The 24,418-nt window shown below is 45.2% G+C and overlaps 1 protein-coding gene across 2 annotated transcripts; it reads right to left on the bottom strand.

Moving 5' to 3' along the window:
* Positions 1-2,057: 2,057 nt before the first annotated feature.
* On the bottom strand, positions 2,058-24,409 carry TRMT1L (tRNA methyltransferase 1L). 2 transcript variants are annotated; one of them, XM_075422717.1, is made up of 16 exons: positions 24,173-24,409; positions 21,122-21,274; positions 19,888-19,950; positions 17,915-18,028; positions 17,128-17,192; positions 15,819-15,948; positions 14,091-14,214; positions 13,338-13,417; positions 12,003-12,249; positions 10,885-11,097; positions 9,456-9,646; positions 5,559-5,637; positions 4,599-4,765; positions 3,860-3,919; positions 3,320-3,446; positions 2,058-3,217 (listed from the first exon to the last, which is right to left on the bottom strand). In XM_075422717.1, exons 1-16 carry the CDS (start codon positions 24,276-24,278, stop codon positions 2,881-2,883), a joined length of 2,256 nt encoding a protein of 751 aa, XP_075278832.1. In that variant the 5' UTR covers positions 24,279-24,409; the 3' UTR covers positions 2,058-2,880. The 2 variants fall into 2 exon arrangements, with proteins under 2 accessions (XP_075278832.1, XP_075278831.1); XM_075422716.1 differs by having other exon boundaries at positions 19,840-19,950.
* Positions 24,410-24,418: the final 9 nt, after the last annotated feature.

The following is a 24,418-nucleotide window of genomic DNA, read 5'->3' on the forward strand; positions in this document are numbered from 1 at the left end:
GAAAGTGTTACCAACAACCTCTTGGGAATCCCAGCGCCGCTTCCTCTGGGAGCTAAGCACAGAGAGCCTTTGGCTGGTTCGTGTGCCCACAGCGCTGTCGTGCCTGTGGCTGTGCAGGGCACGGCGGTGCAGCTGCCCTCGGCAGGTGCTGCTGCCAGGCAGGCTTGGCCCGCAGCGCTGTGACGGCCCGTTGCCACCAGCTCAGCTCCCAGAATCCCAGAATGTTTGGGGTTGGCAGGGACCTCTGTGGGTCACCCAGAGCAGGCTGCACAGCACCGCGTCCAGGTGGGGCTTGAATATCTCCAGAGAAGGAGACTCCACAACCTCCCTGGGCAGCCTGGGCCAGGGCTCTGTCACCCTCAGAGGGAAGAAGTTCTTCCTCATCTTCCGCTGGAGCTTCCTCTGCTTCAGTTTGTGCCTGTTGCCCCTTGTCCTGTCGCTGGGCACCACTGAAAAGAGTCTGGCCCCGTCCTCCTCACACCCACCCTGCAGATATTTAGAGGCATTTCTAAGGTCCCCTCGCAGCCTTCTCTTCTCCAGGCTGAACAAGCCCAGCTCCCTCAGCCTCTCCTCGTAGGAGAGATGCTCCAGTCCCCTCCTCCTCCTCGTAGCCCTCCACTGGACTCTCTCCAGTAACTCATCTTTCTTGAACTGGGGAGCCTAGCACTGGACAGCATGTAGGTGCCTTCCGAGAGATAGGCGGAGGCAGCCGGCAGTGGCAGCTCCTCCAGGGACCAGCGAGTTCCAACGAGAGCCTGCAGCCGGAGGAACGGGATGAGGGATTCGCACAGCGCTCGCGCGAAAACCCAGCAGCTCTGGCTGCACTGAATTGTATGTTAAGCAGCTTCAGCAGAAAGCAGGCTGGGATAACGAATCACTTGCGTCACGGTACATTATTAAAAAAAGAAAGCGTTCTGTTCCTTTCCTTATCTCTGCAGTTCTTACAGCTTTTATCCAGAAGGATGCTCCCTGAGGTCAGAGGGAATGCTGGTGTACAGCAGGAGTAGGGTTTCTTGAGGTGTACTGAACTTTTGAACTGTACTGGCACTCTCTGGCTCGGGAGGGAGGTCCCCTCCTGCCTGTGCCCCGCTGGGCTGACACGGACTTTCAGAGCCTCCTCTGAGCAGCTGTAGCCCCCTTTGAGCTTCCCTCCATCCCAGCTGTACAGAAAACACACAGAGAGCTTGGGGGAGCTGCTCTCCGCTCTACGCAGCGGGCAGGGCTTTGGGTCATGCTGTTGTGCGCTGAGCGTGCTGCGCTGACGTGCGTTGGTGCCGCGTTCTGAGGCGCAGCCACGCAGCCTGCTGTGCTCCCCGGTGTTGCACAATGCCTCCTGTTACTTAGGAGGAGCTGGAAAAGTAATCAAAACCATTTCCTACAACAGGCTTCAGTTAAACTCTTTTTAGCCTATTTTACTGTAATTGGAGCACTCTCCTTTGCTCCAGTTAACCAGCTTTATGACTTGCATTAACACCGAAGTGAGCAGGGTGCTCTCTGCAAGCAAAGCAGAGTCTTGCCACTTCAGAAAACAAATACTTTGTTCAGAACAACTATTTTCTTTCTCTTTATACGTATTTTCCTACTTCATCCCAAGTTATCTCTGGAAAAGAACTAGAAGCACTAAATTTTTGAAGGGAACTTTGTTGTTGTGTCACTGCAGAAGGGCAACCTATTATCCCTTTAGTGGTCTCCTCTTTTTTTAATTAGGTCAGAATGAAAATAACTCATTGCCAAAGCAGTCCTGAATTTCAGATGGTAGAAGAGGCAGTAACAGTTCTGGCCTGACAGGAGCTTGCATTATCAGGAATGCTCTTGGCTGGCACTCAGTGAGAGAAGCAACGCTGCTTGTGAGGTTTCAGAGATGGATAAATAAGAATAATAACCCCTCACCTTCTGCTCTAGGTAAACCTGAGCACCAGACCTGTGAAAAACTGGCAGGACTAGTTCAATGCTGACAGCTGTTCCCAGTTCCAGTGAAACACAGGTGGCATCTGAACAAAGTTTGGGGGAAAGAAAGGACACAGTCACGCTTCGTTTGGCTGGAATGCTGCCATGTATTTAAGGAAACCAGAACCGACTCCCACCAGACAGCATCCTGGCTAGTTCACAGAAGAGAACTTTTTGACAGCTAAGACTGTATTACTGACAAAACTCGTAGCAAACTTCACCTAGCACTTCCAACTCGCGCTGCCTTGTCACTGCACCTTTTTGCAGAGCACCGCTGAATGGAGTCCCTGAACAAACAGCTACCCAGAGCGACTAACACCGTTCACTACGGTTTGGTTACAAACTGAGGTTTCAGCAGTAGTCTTGGAACCATTCCTTTCCGTTCTCACTTGCGTTAGGTCCTTGCCTGTAGGCAGAGCTATGAGAACGGAACCAAATTACATGTGCAGTCCAGTCTGGGAGTTGGAAGCACACCCAGTCAGCACTTCCTGGCTTGCTTAAACTCCTTTATCCTATGATATTCTATCATCTTAACGTGACCTCCCTCTGAATTGCAACCAGTCAGCTTTTAGGAATGACTCATTTTAGGAATATTGCGTTTCCTATTAACCTCGTGTTCCGAAATGCTTAAGACTTCTGGCCCCATCCCCCCTTCCCCATTCTCTGCTAGCAGTAAGGCCTCAGCAAAGGCTCGGGAGCAGCCCCAGTGCCTCGCTGTGAAAGTGGATGTGAGCGTAAAAGCAGTAACTGTCTCGGAGACCTCTCACCAGTACCTTGACCAGACACACCGCGATCAGGGCTAAGTTCTGCTACGTAATCCTAAGACGCCTTTTCAAATTAAAACAGCAGGCTACTCCAATTTTTGAGTCCAGTTTGGTAAGAAGTACTGGCTCACTTGAACAGGCTGTGCTTGCGGGTCTGTACTGTCCTGATCTAGGAACAAAACGGTTTGCCATTATCAGCTGCACAGTGCGTAGGGAAGTCTCCTGTGAACACAGCGGCAGCGACTCTGGATTTATCATCTTCCAGAAACTCGGCATCTTCTGCCTTGCTGTCAGCAGCAGCCTGAGCCTGCTCTCCTGCCTGGACATCCTCGGCCAGGTGGAGGGGGCCTTCTGCCTGGCCCCCCGTGTAGGTGGGAGTGCTGTACTTCAGGAGAACAGTCTTGAACTGTGCCAAGGGCGCGTTCGTCCGCACTCCCATGGGGTCAAAGTGGGTTCGGCTTACTCTGTATCCAGCTTCAGAGAGATAGCTTAAGAACTTGTTTAACCTGAAAAACAAACCCATTTAAAAAGGAGTTAATGCTAGTGAGGCTGATTCACTGCAAGCGATCTACCCGCTGTCATCGCAGTGTAAGACAGTGAAACTTTACTTTGGCATGTTCATTCCTTTAATACTGTGTCTGTGGACATTGTAGTAAAACGCAGGGTGCTCAGCGCTGCTCTCCGATTTTTGTCGCTTGGCAGCATTTCGAATCACTTCATCACTTTTTCTTTTTCCTGGACCACAAAAAATGCCAGTGAAACCAGTGAATATTCAGTGAGACCACAAAAACCCGCCAGTGAAGCCAAAGGGAGTACGTGCAGAAAAAAGCCATAGAGCAACTACACCTTTGTGTCAGCTTTTGTAAGCTAGTATTTTGCAGGGTTAAAATCTAGCCTGAATTTCATTAATGTGCCATTTTCCGTAATAAAAAGTGAAGTCAAGTAGGCTTCACGGAGTACCTAGCATTCTGCTTTTACCAGCAAATATGATTCTGGACGAAGATGAAGTAAGATCAGTGGGGAAAAAACTCCCAAGTATCAGTATTGTTAAATATATAAAAAAATGTGAAAACTAGGTTGGCTTAGACATCACTTAAACTATAGTTTAATCTGAAACTGCTAGAGCTACATTAAAGCGATCTACTTACCGTGTACCAAGCAGGATTCTGCAGGAGCATTTCGTGTTTTAATATACACGCCACACTCTTCTAGAACACAATTAAAAGGACAAAATTAATTCTACTGTAAGACATTAAAATGGCAAAATGCCTTGGTTAAACAGAAAGAAGTAATACCACATCCTGACCTAAAGAAGGAAGTGTAGTAAGAAGCGTACATGCGGGTAACTTTTACTTACTAACGTGGTAACTTGAATTTGGAGGGGATATTCAAAATACAGTGGCATTTAACAGTAGAACAGCATTCCCGTGCAGAAAGCCCTTTTGCCTGGCCCGCTCATTGGCAATCCCTGCAGAGCACGCAGAGCATGACCGCTGGAGTCCTCTCTTCCTCACAGCGCACGCTCTCCGCTCGGGATCGGGACACCCCAGAGAGCTAGCAGACACCTAGCATTTCCACCTCCTTCAGGGAACGTGCCGCATTTCATGGCAGTCAGCCTGCCTGCTTTGCATTCATTCGGTTTAGGACCTGTCACGCTGCTTAAAGATGTCCAAAGGCGGCACTCTGCCTCTGACAGACCCTGCTCTTCCTGCGGCACCAAAGACCCCCTGACGAGCTGACGAGTCCCACACTGCATTCGGAGCAACAAACACTGTCTTGACCTTTTTACGTGCACACTGCTGTTAGCAGTAAGTTGTCAAAGAGCGGCACCTCTCTAAATCACCAGAGAGCCCGTCCGCCTTGGGAACGGCCTGCCATTTTTCTTACCTTGTTTGTTCTCATCGTAAGGACTGTGGGTGGAAAAATGCTTTGAAGTCGTGCACTCAGCTTCGCAAACTAAGGTCTTCAAAAGTGGCTGAGCTTCATCCAGACCGTACTGGACAGCCTCAAACAACATTCTTCTGAGGAATCCAGTGTTAAAGAGGGCTCCCGACCTATAAAATGCAAGACAAGTGAGAAGTTAAGACTTCTGCATGAAAACAAAGAAGTTGGTCTAAAATTCTCTCTCCCAAATCAATCAGCAACTACGTTACACTGAGGCGCTACAGCAGGCTGCCTGTGTTCTTAACCTGGTGATACTGAACTGCTTTGTTTCCAAGGACAGCAATGCTGATCTCATGTTAAGAAGATCAGGATCTCAACAGTGGTAATTTTATTTCTACCACTGACTTGCCCTACTATGTTGAGAAAGTAATTTAACCCCAGAAGAAAGGTACCGGCACTTGTCAACCAATTTTAACACTGCTTTGAAATGGTTAAAAGATTTAACAAAACTATTTATTCTGGCTTCTCACAAGAGAAAATTCTAAGTGTTCATTATCAAGCAGTGTATTATTTACTACCATCGGCACATGTAAGGATTTACTAAAATTCTCCACAAGTACCAAGTAATAAAGAGTTGCTTAACATGTGGCTGCTAGAGGAACACACAGCCAGGTCCTCCTGTGCAGGACGTGTCACAGGAATTGCACTGAATGTGAAATTTAAACCAAGTTTGTTATTATTTATTAACCAGTTTGAACTCTATGAACAAAAGCAAAAACTGAATACCCTACGAAATTCAAATCAACTAAATGTGTCTTGGATTCCTCCCAATTGCTATACTGCCTTTTGTACCACTAAAATATCCAGCAGACTTGCATTTTTACTAGATGACTGAACTGCTGACCTCCAGAGGTCCTTCCAACCCAAACGACTCTCCAGTTCTGCAGTGTGCCCTGTACTTACCAGAGGGGACCAAGAACTACTGCCGTCTTCCCGGGCATACTGCCGTGGCAATCACAAGGCAGCTGCTGATAAGGGTTTTCTACAACAGAAAAACAGGATTTAGGTTGTTTTGAAATAGTCAGCACTGCCTACGTTACTGGAGAGAGATGACAAAGGGACAATGTAGTAGCTTACTTCAGTGGAGGTATCTGGAAGGGCAAGCAACAGCAGAAGCTCATCAGCGTTCTCGCTTCTGCCAAGCAGTGCTTAGGAGAATTTAGTGATTGACGACTTGATCTTTAATTGTTGTTAAAATACTGAAGAAAAAAACCCCAAACCTAAAAAGCCACATAATTCCTACATTTCTCAGCAGACTTCAAGTAACAAGGAAATTATTGACCTTCCTACACTTACATAAGGAGCTGTCCAGGTTAACTGTAAATAACAAAAAACCGTTCCGACATCAGCCAATTACATCCTTAAAGTACAGCCCACCTACAAGTTTTCTAAGGCAGAAGTCAGCTCACTTACAAGTGAGGCATTAAGTAAACAATTAATTTACTAATTAATCTCTCTACCATAACACTGTCCTTATCGGTTACACATGGCCAGGCAGAACACACCCTCATCCGAGGGCAAGCGATACTGTTTGGTCCACTACATTTTAAGGTAACTGCATCGAACAGCAGAAAAGCAATCTGGCACGGAAATCTACGCAGCTGCCACCGCACGCAGGAACCGAACGGTAGCGCGGGCTGTCCCACTCGTCACGCCCTGCACCGAGAGGACAGATCCACGGGCGTGCTGGGCATCCCGGCAGCTGCAGCAGCCACCCCTCGGTGGAATATGTCCCGTGCAGAAACAAATCCAGTGCGTTTAGAGCAACATCCACGCAGACAACTGATCTAACCCACGACCATAAAGCAGGTATTGCTATACTATCACTACCTTCTCCATTTCATATGATACACTAGATTAAATGGAATTATTACTTTAGTAAAGGGATGTAAACATAAAGCTTAAACAAGCACAAAATGGAGACACGGTGTCCTGGGTTTGGCCAGGACAGGGTTAATTTTCACCGGAATCCAGGAAGGGGCACAGCCGGGGGGTGGGGGCTGACCCCACCTGGCCAAACAGAGCCCGGTATTCCATACCATGTGACGTCACGCTGGGTTCCGGTGGGGGGGGCGGCGCGGCGGGAACGCACTTGCGGCTTGGGGGGGCGCGGCGCCGGTGCTGTTCACAAGAGCGGCTGTCTGGGTCGTACGGTTCGTTGTTGTGTTTTTTTCTCCTTATTTGTATCGTTGTTGTTCCTGTTTCCCTCTGTTTGCTGTTCTGTTAAACTGCCCTTATCCCGACCCACCAGTTTCTGCCTCTTTCTTTTCATTCTCCTCCACACGCTGGCGGGGGGAGGGGCGGCCGCGTTGCGCTTTTGTTGCCGGCGGCAGCCGAAACCAAGACATTTAAATTGGCGCCCAAGCGTGGGGCAGGGATAACGGCAGGGCTGAGCAGTGGGTGTTAAAACTGTTTTCTTAGATTTGCTTGAATTTTGTTATACGCATTTACTGTGTTAGTTGAAGTCGCCGGTAAAAATGTTTCTGACTTTGATCAAATATCTCTGCTACGTAAATCCTTACTTGCTGTATGTGTTTGCGGCCGTGCTGTTTGTTACCTCAGGAAAAAAGATCAGCATGATGATTTTGCTGTACTGTATGATATCGACTTATGATATGATAACATCACTGTGCATGAAATTAGGCTTGTATTTGCATGCGGCACTGCGGTCATTTCCGTACCTCGGATCCTACGTCTTAGAATTTGTTAGTAATCAAACCCAATCTGTGGGGGTGGCTGCAGCAGTGGAAGAAGAACAACTGGCAGCGCAGAGGCAAACCTATCTGGGCTGCCCCATTGTGGCAAGATATTGCTGCCCGGCTGGAGCAGTTGGTTGTAAAAGTCCGTCACGTGGACGCCCACGTCCCTAAGAGTCGGGCCACTGAAGAACATCAAAACAACCACCAGGTAGATCAGGCTGCTAAGATTGAAGTGGCTCAGGTGGATCTGGACTACCAACATAAGGGTGAACTCTTCATAGCTCGGTGGGCCCATGACATCTCGGGCCACCAAGGAAGAGACGCGACATACAGATGGGCTCGTGACCGAGTGGTGGACTTGACCATGGACACCATCGCACAGGTTATTCATGAATGTGAGACATGCGCTGCAATCAAGCAAGCCAAGCGGGTAAAGCCTCAGTGGTATGGAGGACGATGGCTAAAATATAAATACGGGGAGGCTTGGCAGATTGACTACATCACACTGCCACAGACCCGCCAAGGCAAGCGCTATGTGCTCACAATGGTGGAGGCCACCACCGGATGGTTGGAAACCTACCCTGTGCCCCATGCCACCGCCCGGAATACCATCCTGGGCCTGGAAAAACCAGTCCTGTGGCGACATGGCACTCCCGAGAGAATCGAGTCGGACAACGGGACTCACTTTCGCAACAGCCTCATAGACACCTGGGCCAAAGAACACGGTATCGAGTGGGTGTATCACATCCCCTACCATGCACCAGCCTCGGGAAAAATCGAACGTTACAATGGGCTGCTAAAAACCACTTTGAGGGCAATGGGGGGGTGGGACTTTCAAAAACTGGGATACTCATTTAGCAAAGGCCACCTGGTTGGTTAACACCAGAGGGTCCACCAACCGGGCTGGTCCTGCCCAGTCAAAACCTCAGCGCCCCGTAGAAGGGGATAAAGTCCCTGTAGTGCACATGCGGAACATGTTAGGGAAGACAGTTTGGGTTAGTCCTGCCTCGGGCAAAGGCAAGCCCGTCCGGGGGATTGCTTTTGCTCAAGGACCTGGGTGTACCTGGTGGGTAATGCGGAAGGATGGGGAAGTCCGATGTGTACCTCACGGGGATTTAATTTTGGGCGAGAATAGTCCATAAATAAATTGTATAAAGTTAGTTGTTAAATAACCCTGTCACTGTCTGTTATCACTGTTATAATTGTTATATTTTGTACCAGTAGTAGCATAGTAAGAATCATACAGATTAAAGAAGGATGGACTTTTTCGATGAAAACCTAGCAGAGCACAGCAATGATGGAACTGGACCTGGTTTTTCAACAACTGGCATCCAGCAACTTCATCAAGATCAACATCTCCTGCAGACTGTGGGCACGGGCCGCACCAGATACATCAGCCGTGAGCTCCGGATGCAGCAAGTGACCGCCCATCACCACACATCACCTCCCCTGCCACGGAAGACCATTATGACAGATGAAGCCTGAAGTCATGGATTAAATGAACTCAACGGACACTTCAGAGTGATGATCCATAGACTAAGGGAATGATATGTGGAGACAGGAGAAGTGGTGGTGATCAACTGGACAATGGGGGACCGGGGCATGACGTAGATGGTATGGAATAAGGGGTGGATAATGTCCTGGGTTTGGCCAGGACAGGGTTAATTTTCACTGGAATCCAGGAAGGGGCACAGCCGGGGGGTGGGGGCTGACCCCACCTGGCCAAACAGAGCCCGGTATTCCATACCATGTGACGTCACGCTGGGTTCCAGTGGGGGGGGCGGCGCGGCGGGAACGCACTCGCGGCTTGGGGGGGCGTGGCGCTGGTGCTGTTCGCGAGAGCGGCTGTCTGGGTCGTACGGTTCGTTGTTGTGTTTTTTTCTCCTTATTTGTATCGTTGTTGTTCCTGTTTCCCTCTGTTTGCTGTTCTGTTAAACTGCCCTTATCCCGACCCACCAGTTTCTGCCTCTTTCTTTTCATTCTCCTCCGCAAGCCGGCGGGGGGAGGGGCAGCCGCATGGTGCTTTTGTTGCCGGCGGCAGCCGAAACCAAAACACACGGGAATCAGACCTTCCAGTAAGTGCCAAGGAAAAGCCACTTACCTTCTACCATATTACCCTCTTTCTGAAAAATTCTCTCTTCACACCACTGGCAATGGATGAGGTATCTGATTTTCTTGGCCGAATCATCCGCAGGAGATGGTCCCCTTAAAACTCTGACCACTACTAGAACAAAATGCTCTAGAGCTACTGCAAGTAAAACTTCAATGCCTTTGTTACAGCGAGCTGCAGCTCTGTGAAGGAAAAACATAAAACCACATTGTACTGAAATCGGCAGACTAAAATTGCCACGGACACCCGAACCTGCTGAAAGATTCTTGAGCTCATTCATTTTCTAGAAAGAGATAGCGAAGACCTGAGAAAGTAATCGGGAGAAAGTGTTGTTTCTTCAGTGCTTAGTTTTGCCTACTTCCTGTAAGGCTACGCAAATCTTGCTTTACTTCTTTTCATCACATGTAGAAACACGGGTCTGCCATCTGCATCATTTTTCTATCCAAATACCTACCTATTTGCCAGGATATCGTAACAAAAAATATAATCAAACTAAATGAAAAACTGAGAAAGCAGAAATGTAGAGGGACACGCATGATGGTAAATCATCAAATGTGAATTAAATAAGGACTTTGGGAAGGTGAGTGAGCAGTTCCTGAATAGGTAAGCATTGAGAAGGAAGAAGCAGTCTTTAGGGAGTTGCAGCATGTAACCCAGAACACACTTAAAACTCCTCTTGAGCAGCAAGCATGTCTGTATTTAAGAACATTCTGCAGGAACGACTTCACATATGCATAGAGATAGAGGAGTAAAACCGAAACATTAGTATTTGTGCTCTGGCATTCTGAAGACCTCTGTGCCCTTGATTTCCTCCCCATCTTTCCCGAGCAGCTGTCCCATCCACTGGCCTGTATCTCTTTTCCCCCAATTAGGGACCAGGTTATACGTTGTCATTTATTTAACAGACAGAATTTAGTGAGAGTATCTATATGTATATGCATATAGAGGATCCGAATGCAAATGAGGATCTGAAGTGAACATCAGCTTCCATCAGTTTCCAGTCTAACTGCCATGCTTAGCTAGAAGCCATTCAGGCAGTTTAATTAACATTTACAAAGTCCTATGCAGCACTAAAATGAGCACAAATGAGAATAAAAGAGTTTGCAGGTCGGCAAGTCTGTGTATTACTTTTTATATTACCGTCCCTCCCCACCACCAAAAGACTCCCCACCATCCCAACCCCTACCCTGCTGACGCGTTTCCACCTTGCCCAGTCTTCCAGTTTAACATTTACATTATCCCATAGCAGCACACAGAAAATACGCAACCTTAATTTTGTATTAAGAAGTCTGGCTTTTAGAATTAGGGAATGCTGGAAACTGAACATGTACAACCTACAGCAGAAGTTGTAAGTTTTGTACTGCTAATACTTCTCTAATAAATTTCTACCCCAGTTTGAGCTCATTTGTTTCGGCAGTACCTTGTCACAGCAGCAACTACTACTCTGGCTGCCAGTTCCTTGTAGTACTCTGTTCTCACAATGTTACATCCGTAGTGACGCAGGGCAACGTGCTGAGCCTTTGCGTACAGAGAACTGATGTCTGTGGACGTCAGCGACACAATTCCAAGATTTCTCACGTTTCTAAAGGCAGAATCCAGATAGTTCACAGAAGTCCCGAAGGGGTCCAAATGGCTGAGAAGAAAGTAAGTACCACTGAGTATCCACAAATGCTCAAGAGTTTAGCTTTAAACAGAGGAAAACACTATTTTATAATCACCAGTGGTCATATTTAAAACAAAAGGAGGAAAGGGGACTGAAATTTACAGCACACCTCTCAGGAATTACTCTGGAATACTTAAAGTGTCAAATAGCAAGAGCCAAGGAAGCACTGTGCTGCAAAACACACATCACCACAACGCCAGCAAGTACTTTTTTTTTTTGCATCCTGACTAACTCAAGTTACAAGAATAATGGCCTGATGCTTACTTCTAAAACCAAAAATATCTTCAAAGGTATGCATTCCAGTTTATGTGCTACATAATTAGCCTCATTTTCAGCCTGAATACCTGCTGCTTAGATCTGGATGTTAACCGATAAAAAAAACAATCTAATCACTTATTTTGATGTCTGTATAGATTTTGAATGTAGGTGTCTACAAACTCAACTTGGAATTGAAATTTTAATTGAAAATGAGCGCTGCAAAATGGATTAAAACAAAAGATGCAATAAAGTCCTACACAATGACATGCAAATGTATGAATTTTAAACTAATTAAAGGTTTTAAGAAAAAAAAAGACTAATTTGATTTTTTTTTAATCAAACAGACAATGAAGTTATAAAAATACAGTTTGGCTTAAAATTTTCATGTATTCATTCTGGATGTCAGAAAGGCTTAATATTTTTCCAGTAATTTCTAATATATTTAAGATTAAAGTTCGGTTCCCATGCCATTTCTGGGTCAACAGAATTACATTTAAAATACAAGGTTACTGTTGATTCTTTCCTTTCAACTTCCCTAAATAAGCATACACTGGGAAAGTGGGTGGGGTGGTCATTATCAAACCGGAAAATTTTAAACAGAAACATTCAACACTTACATAAAATCAAATGATCTCAAATGCATTATAACATTGGCATCCATTTTGGTCACCTCAATGGTGTCCGTATGTTCTTCTCCATCTCCCATAGCTTCATCATTGTCTTCCTCCTCAGTGCTCAGTTTCACCTTCATTTTGTTTAAATGGCAGTTTTCCCGAATCATCATCACAGAATTTTCATTACAGTCATTAATTGTAACTTTCACAGAACTTCTGAGATGCTTTGCCCATTGTAATCCCATTATACCTAAGGAAAGACAGAATTGTAACTTTGTGACAGAATAAGTGGTTGGTTTCTGTGTTGCTGAACTCGCTAAGAAAAAAAAAAAATCATCCTTTTAAATGCTTACAATGCAGGTGTGTGCGTGATGCAAATTTTGTCATGTTCCTGCAAAAATGCGTTGGTGACCTTCTGCCTCAGCACAGAGCAGCAACGGGGTACACGAAGGGACAGCCCATTTGTCACCTTCTTATATGGTAACTGGGGCTACAGACCGAAAGACCCGTGATTTTCGCAGCAAGCGGGACCCGCAATCTGCAGGAAAACCCCATGGCTTGCTTGGCTCTCCAGCGTAGCAGGCCAGCTCCGGTGACAGACCACCGGCAAACGCAAAGGCGAGCACAGGGACTGTGACGATTTTTAGGCTGCCTCCAAGCGTTTATTGCTGACTTCTTTGGCGAAGCCCATGACGACACTGCAGAAGTGCAGGACAGGATGCGCTTGTGAAGTCTGGCCTAGTTCAGAATGGTGATGAATTCATTATCAAGAATCTTTATGCAAAATACTAAGCAGTTATTGCTCTTCTCAACTATGACTTTAAGTTTACAGTAGCTGGCTGATAACAAGGCAGCAATCCAGATCTCTTTAGATTGTTGCTCCAGATGGTTAACAGATGCTGATATAACTACTTTACATTTAGTTCATGTTCAGAATTTTTGTAATCAATTAAGAGATTACTCTGAAAAAGCTTGGATTCATTGTCATTTTTAAACCACGGGTTGATTTTACAGCCAAATTCCACAGCCATGGAGTCATCAGAGATCTGTGGCCTTGGACAGAAGTTTAGCAAGATGCTATTTCATGGACATTAAGGCAACTGATTTTAAGGAGACCACTAAACTTTGATTTAATATTATTTACAGTCTTTTTTTAAAAGGCCTAATACCAGGCTCCTGACGGCTGTTTTTTTGTATAGAAGCTAATGAATGCCTGCCTAAGGAAGGAAATTATTGTGTACCTCACATTCTTTTTGAATATGTGATGTCAGTCACTACTGATTTCTGCAGCTTCATACTACTGGATATTAGCCAAACGATTAAAGAAATTAACTTTACCAGTGGCACCGAAAGCATCCAAACATTCTATCGGTTTACGTTCCTCAGCTAGAACGGCTAGTGCGCAGAATATCAATTGCCTTGAAAATAAAAAAGAATGGTCATAGTAAGTAAGTTGAGAAAGTATTTTTCCTTCCTTTTCCTTATTTATTTCCCTTGAACATAATACGAGACCATTTAAGCTAAACTCCCTTTTACACAGAAGAACTGTAAATCAAAAGCCTCAACTACCCTTGAAGTCTAATTCTACAGCAGGATATTCATAAGGTAAGCTTCCGAATCAACTTACGAGTTACTCTAACACTGGAAAAAGCGGCTAGCATTCAAAGTAAACAGTGTTTTTCTTACTTTCTGAGCACAATCCGATACTACCCTACTAACAGCTCTGTGTTTAAAAAGATGTCGACGTTACTCTAGAGCAATGAAATTCCCCTGCGTTGAGGGAAGGGCCTGAAAAACATCTGAAGCGTATACAATGAAGTTAGTTTTCAAGTGTGCTCTTTTCAAATCCCGTTCGTCTTCATAAACTACTCATTACATAAGAATGCTTAACTGCTTCAGAAATGACAATATTTCCCATATAGCATTCTTGAGTTTAAATATTATTTGTCAGCAAGAGCTTTCTGATGGAAAACTATTTCTCCAGCCCTCTGAACAAAAGTTCCGCAGGGCTTGCTTTTCAAAACACAAGAGTATTTTTCACTACAAACTCACCACCCCTCTGGAGCATCCTCCCACTCCCTGTTTTCTCACCTGTTGAGTTTCATTTTAGGGTTAAAATAGGAATCTGTTTTGTGAGGTGTGTAGTAGTTGGGAAGAACTTGCACATCTGTGGCCGACTCTTTCAGCACTTCGTGAGCAGACTTGGGAGCAGGAACTAAAAGAAAGTCATTGTGGGGGAAGGAAAGAGTTAGTGAGAACTGAAATTCACATCAGCACGTTTGATAGATTAAACTGAAGATTTGCTCCCATACGGAAAAAAGCCTGGATTATGCAGTAATCCAACTGGCACACACGGATCAGTTAACAAGTATGTGGGGGAACAAAAAGCAGGCAACAATTTATCTGCTAGTCCCAAGAGTGGCAGATAAGGAGCAATCTCTGCCATAATTTTCTTCCCATAAAACACCAGACTTGTTTCTCAGTCAGGCTCCTATGTATCCACTCAAATATAAGAAAGCAAGCCCTGAGCCTGAGGCTTAGCACATTTGTTTTGCATATAATACATTGCTAATTAATTAAAACCCTATTAACATAGTCCTGAACGTGTATCAATGAACTGCAAAAATCCCTCAAAATCCTTGATCTAATCTCTGGAAGTTATCAAACAGCCTCATGAAATGTGTATAGACAGCACAAGCTGCCATGAGCTCCACGTTCACAGCCCCCAGGTGCTGCTGAAGTGCCTCCAAAGCAGCAAACAGCTGACCTCAGAATGTCTCCTCTCCCCGTGGCGAAAAACAGCCACCCGCATTTTGTTAAGAAATGACAAATGGGTGACGATTTACTAACATCTCTGAAGGGAACCATAGAGAGATGGATATATTTCACAACACAAACTCTATTCAAAGTTAAAGGTATGGGATATGGTATGGATGGTGCTACTATCACTTCTTGGACGTACGAACTGATCCCCAGTCACTAAACTACTACTCCTAAACTGCATACTGGCAACAGAAAGAAGTGTGACCCTCCTAGCTCCCAGTCTCATCTCTATTATATTGTATCTAAATAAAATCTGCATGTCTACACAGAGACAAGAGAAAAAAAATCAGACCAATTTTAAACAGTAGTAGTCTGGGCTGTAGCAAAAATACCCTTAATTTTTACACATCAGCTACTCAATTATATGCTTTTTACTTGAAATATAAGTTGCAAAAATAAAGATTTGGCATTCCAATTATTTAAAATGCTTCCAATCTAGTTTATACAAGTTTAAAAACAAAAGTCTAATTCTGAAGAAAGTCAGACAGTATTGTCATTTACCAAAGAACTACGGACAGCTCTACTATGTCTCTCCAGGACTGAAAAAAAGTCATCCTGTTTTGTGAATCCATGCTGATGCAGTCGGGATAAAAAGCAAAGGGATTTTATATTGCAGAGATTTACTCAAGGCTGATTTACAAACTCACACAGCCAAATACATAGGCATTAAATTTTCTACGTTGATTTTGTTTCATGGATTCCATGTCCTCAGTTCTTTTGGAGAGGCAGAAGCCTACATTTACAACATTAAACTAACTGTGAGGGGAATATTATTTATCAATAAGAACAGGGTAGCTGGTCAATGCAGAGACTAAATCACAACACTGCTGCACGTTTGAGGACAAAAAGAGTTCTGAAATATTAAGGGCAGAATTCTCATTAGTAAAGCTCAATCTCTTTTGGAATTTTTCTCATGTCTCTCACCCACATATCATAGTTATTCCATGTGCTAGATAGTACAAAAACACTGAATATTTTATAGAAGTAATAGCCTACCTGTAATAAACCTTGATTCAGTTTCTCCTTTATTCACATGACGAGTAATATGACTGATCATGTCAGTTCTTCGTGTGATAGTTGCTGAACAGATGATACAATGGTAATGGGCTCCCATCTTTGAAAATGCCTATTAAAATATAGTATGTGTGGTTTCAGAATACATAAACATGGTTAAAGTAGAACTATACCTGAACATAGGCAGATGGAGAAGTCATCTGCCTGTTACCTCTAGCGCATACAAAGTACTCTGCACCTGCAGCCACAGAGACTGTAAACAACCCCAGCCAGCCCAGCCCAGCCCAGCCCAGCCCAGCCCTTCCACCACAGCACCACGGCCAGTTAAACTCTGCCAGTACTCCATAGCCTCGGCACACGGAGAAGGAACTGAGCAGCATCCATCGCCTGGCCTAACCAACTCTTCATCTCTTCCCACGAAGCGGGCTGCGCCCAGCATCGCCCTCCGAGTGGGACGCCTGGCAGAGCCCTCCAGCTCTGAAGTCCGAGGCTACCCGGGCTGAACTACAGCGATCCCTCACTCCTTGAGGCTCAACCTTCGCCCGCTGAGGAAAATCGTTTGAAGTGAGTATTTCACTGAAGTCGAGGGGAATTATTAGCAGGTACTTTTATGTATGCATATTGTCTGTGTGCGTGTGCGAATCGATTCAGATCATAATGTCCTATTATTGTGATTGAAGTGAAATATTTTTAACCACTTTGTAAATTAATTACTGCTAAATTATTGCGATTGCTACTCTCTCTCTATAACCGTGAACAAACCTTAAATTGCTGCTATACATATCCTTTAGACATAAACCGTTGTGGTCTGAGGATCCAGCCGCACCCACGCTCCTCTCTGAGTAGGGGTTTAGAAAGCAAGGGGGACCATTCCAAACGTTGTGACTCAACAGGTGGGTCTCCCTTACCCCTGACATCTTCGATCTCTGTATAAATCTTTCTACCTCAACCCTACCTCGATTTTGTATTCCATTCATTTAATAAGTAACAGAGTGAACCTCACAAAAAAAACTTTGTTAAACCACATTTTATAAATTCTTATTAAAAATCACTTCTTACAAATACCTTTGGTGGTGATTCTTCAAGCGACCTAACCCCTCATTCGCGATGATAAAACTACATTCAACTACTCAAGGGTTAGATCACACATTTACGTGGTGATATGGTTTTGGCACCCAATGCTGGATAGCAAGACATATTTTGAGACTAAGCAGATCACAAAATTCCCCTAAATCATCAATTTTCCCCACTTTGCAGCATAACACGTATTTCTGTGATTCAGCATTTTTACCTGGTCTCCAATGAGATTTGGTTTTACTGGTCGACAAGGTAAGTGGCAGATGCACATTCTGTACCCTGGAAAACAAATTCTTGTCACATCAGAGTACAGTAAGTAAACAGAATGCATATGTCCTATACCACGGACTCTGATTCAAAATTGTTCTTTATTTTTAGGGCATGGTCTCATTTCAGATTCCCAAATACTGCCACGAGACAGCAACAAGAGAACATTACCAATTACATGATAAACTCACTCACACACCTAGTTCTTTAAAAGCACACACTGCTCACTCTCTTTTCCTTCTTAAACTTCCTGTAGGGATTTTAATGCATCATACAAGCAGATCACAGAGTCTGTTAAAAAGCAGATAAGGCTACTAAATAAATATTTTAAGTATTTATCTGAAACCATGGAATCTTTATGGTAAGCCAAAAATGACTGCACATGTGTGTCTGATTATTAAAAATACAACCAAAACTTTTATTAAAGTAATTTTCATGATATACATATTGTAAATTTTATAGTATTTTTCATGGCATGCCAAGCAATTGTTGGTTTTTTTTTATGAGAAAATGCACAGCTGTAACTATTTTGGCATGTACAAGAATACAGAGCTATTTTACATTTAGATTTTACATCCCAGCTCAAAATTAATGAAGTCAAAATATGGTTCTAATTCAGAGCTGGTATCAAGATGCTTAAGTCAAGAGGAATTTAAAAAGATGAAACACAGAACGATGTCCTACGTGTTGACAGGCTCTTCAAGTATTTACTATTCAAATATGATTGCCATTACCTTCAAATTCAACAGAAACTTTCCAGTGCAAATTCTGCAGGTGCCGATGGAGTTTATGACTATAGCAAGCTCTGAATTTCTCTTCCGGACACAATGGACAAGGCTTCTTTTCATCTGAAAATACAAATAAACAAGTATGAGAAACGTATGAAATGCAGTTACCATTCCTATTAATGAGATGCAGCTAAAAGATAAAAAATGAAGGCACTATCAATGGGAGTTAAGATGAATTCCCCAGGGTACATTCTATTTCCAGCATTCACAAACTTCAAATTTACGGATTGCCTCTCTCTACTCCACAGAACACAGATGAGAACCACTATTACTTCAAAGATCATTAACTTCTACAACCTTTAGGTTTTGTTTTCTAGTATTTTCTACGCCAGCAACATGAGGCTAATGCACTTCTGAAGAGTACTGCAAAATAACAGAACTTTATATATGAAGTCTAGAGAGAGACTTGTAATGTTTCAGATATCCCCCAACTGAAGAGGTTAGAACAAGAATCTGTCTTTCCTGCTCCTGAACCTTTTAGGTAAAATAAGCACCTGGCATCTTTTTAAGCTGCAAAAAAGATAATGCACTACGTTAAAATAATTTTTCTTCTTGGAAACCCTGCATAAGGGACAAAAAAGCAAAGGCAAGATTATCTGACATCAAAGGTGTTGAAGCACTTGAATAAATAAATTAATAAAAACTAGCTATGGGGAGACACACATTGTGGAGCTGTATATAGGAATTACGTACCAGAGCATGCATACGTCTGCTGCTGGGTCGTAAGACTGCTGAGTGTCAAACAACCTCTCTCACAGAATTTAGCAGAAAACCTTCTACGTGTTAGAACAGTACAGGATGAATACTGAAACACGCCCTCCCTGGAAGTGTTCAAGGCCAGGTTGGATGCAGCTCTGGTCTAGTGGGAGAGATGTCCCTGCTCATGGCAGGGGGTTTGGAACCAGACGATCTTTAAGGTCCCTTCCAACCCAAACCATTCTGTGATTCTATGGGCATCTGTAGCCTCTTTTACTGACCGATGATTCACTGAGTATCAAATACACGAGGCGATGGTAATAAATACAAGTCAGTCCATTAACACACATGGCAGAAGAATGCAACGTCCATGGCAGAAGAAAAAAAGTTACTCAAGAACAGGCAAGGGAATAATGAGTTTCTTATCACTACCATGGATTTACAGATAACTCGGCTCAACAACAGCTACAAGTACTAGGCTAACCAGATACTTACAATCTATGTGTCACTAAAAATGGAACAAACTCTCTAAAGAAGTTTTTGGCATGTTTGTTAGTAAAATTAAGCAGACATGGAGGCAGGCTATTCTTTCCATCAGTGGCCACTCTAAAAGACTGCTAAGATGCAAGAGCCATATGATGGAGAGCACAAGTACACTCTGTTTTTCTTGGTTGGCGAATAAAAATCAGTTGCAATAGCTGACAGTGCCAGTCCTTGCAACCAAAATCAGAGAAAAACTAAAAGTTGTAATAAAAACACCTTGCAGTCTTAAGCAATCCTCCAACATACATCTGGATCAGAAATGAAGGGGGGGGGGGGAGCAGCTGAAACAGAACACATATTTCTTTAAACTGATATTTAAACACTGCAAAGACAACAGTTAGCTTCCTTGTTATCGTGGCACTTGAAGTAAAATAAAAATGAGACTCAGCTGCTGGTGTATAGCTAGAATTAACATTTTGCCGCTCCTTGCACACTGCCAACACTAGAAATGCCAAAATGCAGAGGAAAAAGATGTAAAGGAATCATCAAGGCCTTAAATTTACTGAAGGCAGTACAACATCCAATAAGCAGGAGAACAAATCATGACGCTATTTTTTATGAAACCACTGGTCTTCAAGCATTACAAATACACGTGTTAAAAACAAAAATTACAAAGAAAATACTGTATGTACCTGTAACAGGAAGATCCATGTTCTCGGATACTGCCACGGTAAACTCACCTTCTTTCAGGTCAGCTAGTTTCTCTAGATCAGCCAGATGTCTCTGAATTGAAATATGTTTCTCTAAAAAGCAGAGGTATTTAGAAGTTAAACATTCTTAGTCAAAACAATATTTTTAATTTACTGCTATTTTTCTTTCCATCACTTCAAATCTAACACTATTAGAGCATGACTATAGTACCAATTGGAATACTTGTTCGTATCCTTTAACTCCCATGGCAGAAGGAATGACTGCAAAATGAATCCCCAGACGCTTTTTCAATAAGATCCCTGTCTTTCCATGTATTTCTACTCGCCTTTTAATGCTGACACACATCAAGTTTCTCAAACTGGAAAGACCTTCATTTGAAAAAACACGCTGGAAAGACCAAGTCACATTCCATCTACTCCTGATTTTACTGCTTGGCATTGTTAGTGAATGCAAATCATGCACAAAGCAGTATAAAAACATCCCATGACTGTCTGGTGAAACTAAAATACGAGCTGGAAGTGGACCAATTGTAAGGAACAATTATTCACTATATAGCCAGGATACATTAAATTCTACCACTTTTTTCTTCCTTTTCCCCTTAGAAGACTGTTTAACCTCTTAATTCACCTCCTGATTTTTCAACCTAGCAGTCAACGGGAACAGAGGAGAATTTGCTAAAACCAAGAGAACTACCTTGTCCAAAAAATCAGCTGTTGGTTTCAGCACACAGAACATCCCACCCTACAGTCATACTGATTCTGTAGCAATTTTAAACCTTTACAATGTTTTTACAAGATTAATCTTCATGTTTTTTTATGTGAAACAAAGATAGCAATCGACCAACGTGCTCAAGAGACAGAGGGGAGTTTTAAAGCTAGGGTTAAAAGCAATACCTAGCTTTTCATTTCTGCACTTAGCTATGACAGATTTTCTCTGCTCTCTGTGGTGCTTTTAGCATCAGAGCCTGATGCAGATCATACCTCATCTAACCTTGACTTCTCTTGTGTCACTGTGTATGCGCAAATTTCTGCAGTGATTTCTAGAAATCTCAGTAGGGGAAAATGGCATCTCATATGAAAGATTTCCAAAGCCTCAGGAAAAAACTTAATATTGAGATGCATGGGAAAAAGTATGCGTACCTATTGGATGCACGGAAAATGAGATTTCACACATTGCCTTTACCTTTCTTCCCCACTATTTCTACCTTTTCTCCTTCTTTCCTCAAGCACACAACACAAATATACGTTGAGTTTATTAGCAAACCTCTTGGATAATCAGATGATACATCCAACATGTTGCTATCGGATTCCCTCGTGGATTCTTCCTCTGTTCCTTTTCCTTCAGTTTCCAATTCTGACCCGGTAACTTTCACATCCAGGTTGTTGCTTTTCACTTTTGCAGACACAACCATGCCATCTTAACAAACAAACAGTAAAAGTGTTGTTGATATAACTGAATTATACAAACATGTCCATTTGTTTCCAATAATTTGGTGCTTCTAACAGCCAAAAATGACTACAAGTGTGGAGGAGGAAAAAATACATAAACAGTACGTTAGAGAATAATATGAGATTAATTATCGCTCATCCTTGGAAACCACTGTGAAATAATGCCATCCTGGACAGACAAAACTATTCACTAATCTGTATCATCAGATGTTTAAAGTTAACAACAATATTTACATGTTATTTTCTGCCAAAATGCCGTGCTACCACGACAAAGCAGGCAAGGAGGAGGTCCAAACACTCCTAACAATATACCAACAGCTAACAAAACTTGAAAAGTTTAGAACAGTTTATCACGAGCTGGACAAGCTGAAAAGAGGAGAGTAAGGAAGGAATTTGCTGTGGGCAAGGGCAGTGGTGATGGTTAAGTGCTGGTGCCATCAGCATTTGCAAATGAATGACTTATCTGGAGTAGCGCAGAGATGGGCCTACAGGAGAATTACAGGAGTACTTAAGCTGAGTGACTGGGCAATAAAAAGACAAAAAATAGTCAAGTGGTTGACCTGGGGGGGGGGGGGGGGCGGAATCTAATTTTGATTTCACATGTGAATGGATGGACTTTGAGCTGAGCATCACCAGTCAGGACTACCACCTCGGGATGCTAAAAGACAGTTTTGATGAAAGGCAGAGGTATAAATCCTCAGAAGGGGTGGGTCCTCTCGCCACTGATGTCAGGAGGTACTAGGAAAGGCCCAGTCTGCAGACCAAATGGATCATGCCTCATCCCCCAAGCTTCAAAGGGGCATGGCAGAAGTAGGAAAATATTAAAAAGGTGTGAAAGGAAACAAAGCTACAACATCGCTTCTTAGCTATTGAGAAGCAACAGAGCAGGCTACGACTCCTCAGCCTGGATGCAGACAGATGTCTATATAATCGTTGAGATGCAGACAAAGCACAGAAGCCAACCATTCACTGTCTGTCCCAACACAAAAACCGGGAAGCACCAACTGGAGCTATCCACTGGAAATTCAGAGCAGAAGAATGTTCTCTGCACGACCTACTGTTAACGCTGCCGACCTCCCTGCCACCGGCTGCTGCGGATGCTGCAAGTCCAAAGCGAGAATTTTACAGAAGAGAAATCCGCTATGGGATTTTAAATACTCAAACACGACCTTTGGCTCAAGAAAACAAGGAGTAACAAACTGTTTCGTGTTTGAAGATCTTTCTGGAGGATGTGTTTACGTCTGGTTACTCTGTTCTGCTAGTCTTCTGTAGCCATCTACTCCTGGCCGCTACAGAAGACAAGAATAAGGGGCTAGAAAGATATTACAGCAGTTCTTACAATTCCTCTGGGGGTTTTTTTTGTTTGTTTGCTTTTAAACATTGCAGTTGGGTACAAATCTTTGCTATTATAAAAAAACAGAAAGAGGAAATGGAAGGAATACCTGAAGACAGGGGTTAGAAAAATTGTTTTGAAAGACAAGCGCAGAGTAAAATTACTCCACCTATCTTAAAATCTAGCAAGACAAGCACTGCTACTCAGAGAGCATTGCTGTATTTCTCACAGACCTATTTTTAAGCCGACAACTCACCTAAGACAGAGTTGGATTTCCTACCTGCTTCTCAATTAAAAAGTTGCAAGGTGCCTGCTGATAGCTGCCGCACGCTTTATTAACAGAAAGAAAAAGCAGGGATGAAAGGATTTTTAATAAGAAATTCGGAAGAACAATGATTATGACCACGTGGTGTGAGAAAACCGGGTAACCCCGCTACAAACCCGCAGGGTGAGAGCCCAGCAGTGCCCGGAGTGCCCCGCAGCGGGACTGTGCAGCCCCGGCGCCGCGCAGGGGCCAAGATGGATGAAGCGGAGCGTGCAGGTACGCGCCTGGCGCTCCTACGGACGGCTGCGGAGCGGCCAGCTGCGCGCCGAGCCACGGAGGAACGCGGGCTGTCGCTACAGCGAGACCGAAGGACTTCCAAAATGCTCCTCAGGAGTCACTGATCGCACGCACGTGCTTCGAAGAACCTAAACCACATATATATATATATATATATATATAATTATTATTCTTTAATTAGCAGGCCCAGTTCCCCTCACCCGTCAGGCCGCCGCAGCAGCAGCCGCCCGGCGCGGCGGGAAGCGGCACCACCGGGGGACCCTGAGGGGGAACCGGCCGCGCCCCGGGGCCGGGCCCCGCTGCGGAGCGGCACCTCCCGGGCCGCCGGCCGAGGCACACGAACCGACCGCCGGCACCCACGGCCAGGCCTCCCCGCAGGGAGGGAGGGAATGGCGGCGCAGGCCCGCGCTCCGCCGCCTCACGGAGGGCAGCGCCAGGGCCAAGCTGGGAGCACGTGCGGCCCCGCACCGTCCCGCACCAAGTCGGCGAAACGGGGGAAAACCGGGCGTCGTTCGCCTCGCCGGGGTTCCAGGAGAAAAGGGACGGCACGACGGCGGCTGGCGGGCGCCCGGCTGCAGGCTCAAACCCTCGCCGGGTTCCCTCACGGCGCTTCGCCCGCCTGCCCGCGCCGCCGCATGGCGCCCGCCCGCACGCCGCTCCCCTCAGAGCCCGCTCGCCCGCCCGCGCCGCCGCATGGCGCCCGCCCGCTCGCCCGCCCGCGCCGCCGCATGGCGCCCGCCCGCACACCGCTCCCCTCAGAGCCCGCTCGCCCGCCCGCGCCGCCGCATGGCGCCCGCCCGCACGCCGCTCCCCTCAGAGCCCGCTCGCCCGCCCGCGCCGCCGCATGGCGCCCGCCCGCACGCCGCTCCCCTCAGAGCCCGCTCGCCCGCCCGCGCCGCCGCATGGCGCCCGCCCGCACGCCGCTCCCTTCAGAGCCCGCCCGCCCGCGGCCCCCCGCGCCCGGCCCTCACTGAGCGCCGCGGTCTCGCGGCCTTCAGGGTTCTCCTCCCCGGCATCGTTCTCCCGCTCTGGCTGCTCGGGGGACAGCGCCAGCAACGAGGCCTCCTCCGCGGCCATCTTCTCCGGGGACAGCCCTGCGGCGGGCGAGGGGAGGCAGGGGAGCGCAGCGCCGGCACCGCACGCCTCTCGTCCGCGAGGGAAGGAGAAAGGGCAGGAGGAGCGGCGGCGGCCCGGCACGTAGGGCGGGAAGGGCGGGG

This window comes from Opisthocomus hoazin, chromosome 6 (assembly GCF_030867145.1).
Source record: "Opisthocomus hoazin isolate bOpiHoa1 chromosome 6, bOpiHoa1.hap1, whole genome shotgun sequence".
NCBI lineage: Eukaryota > Metazoa > Chordata > Aves > Opisthocomiformes > Opisthocomidae > Opisthocomus > Opisthocomus hoazin.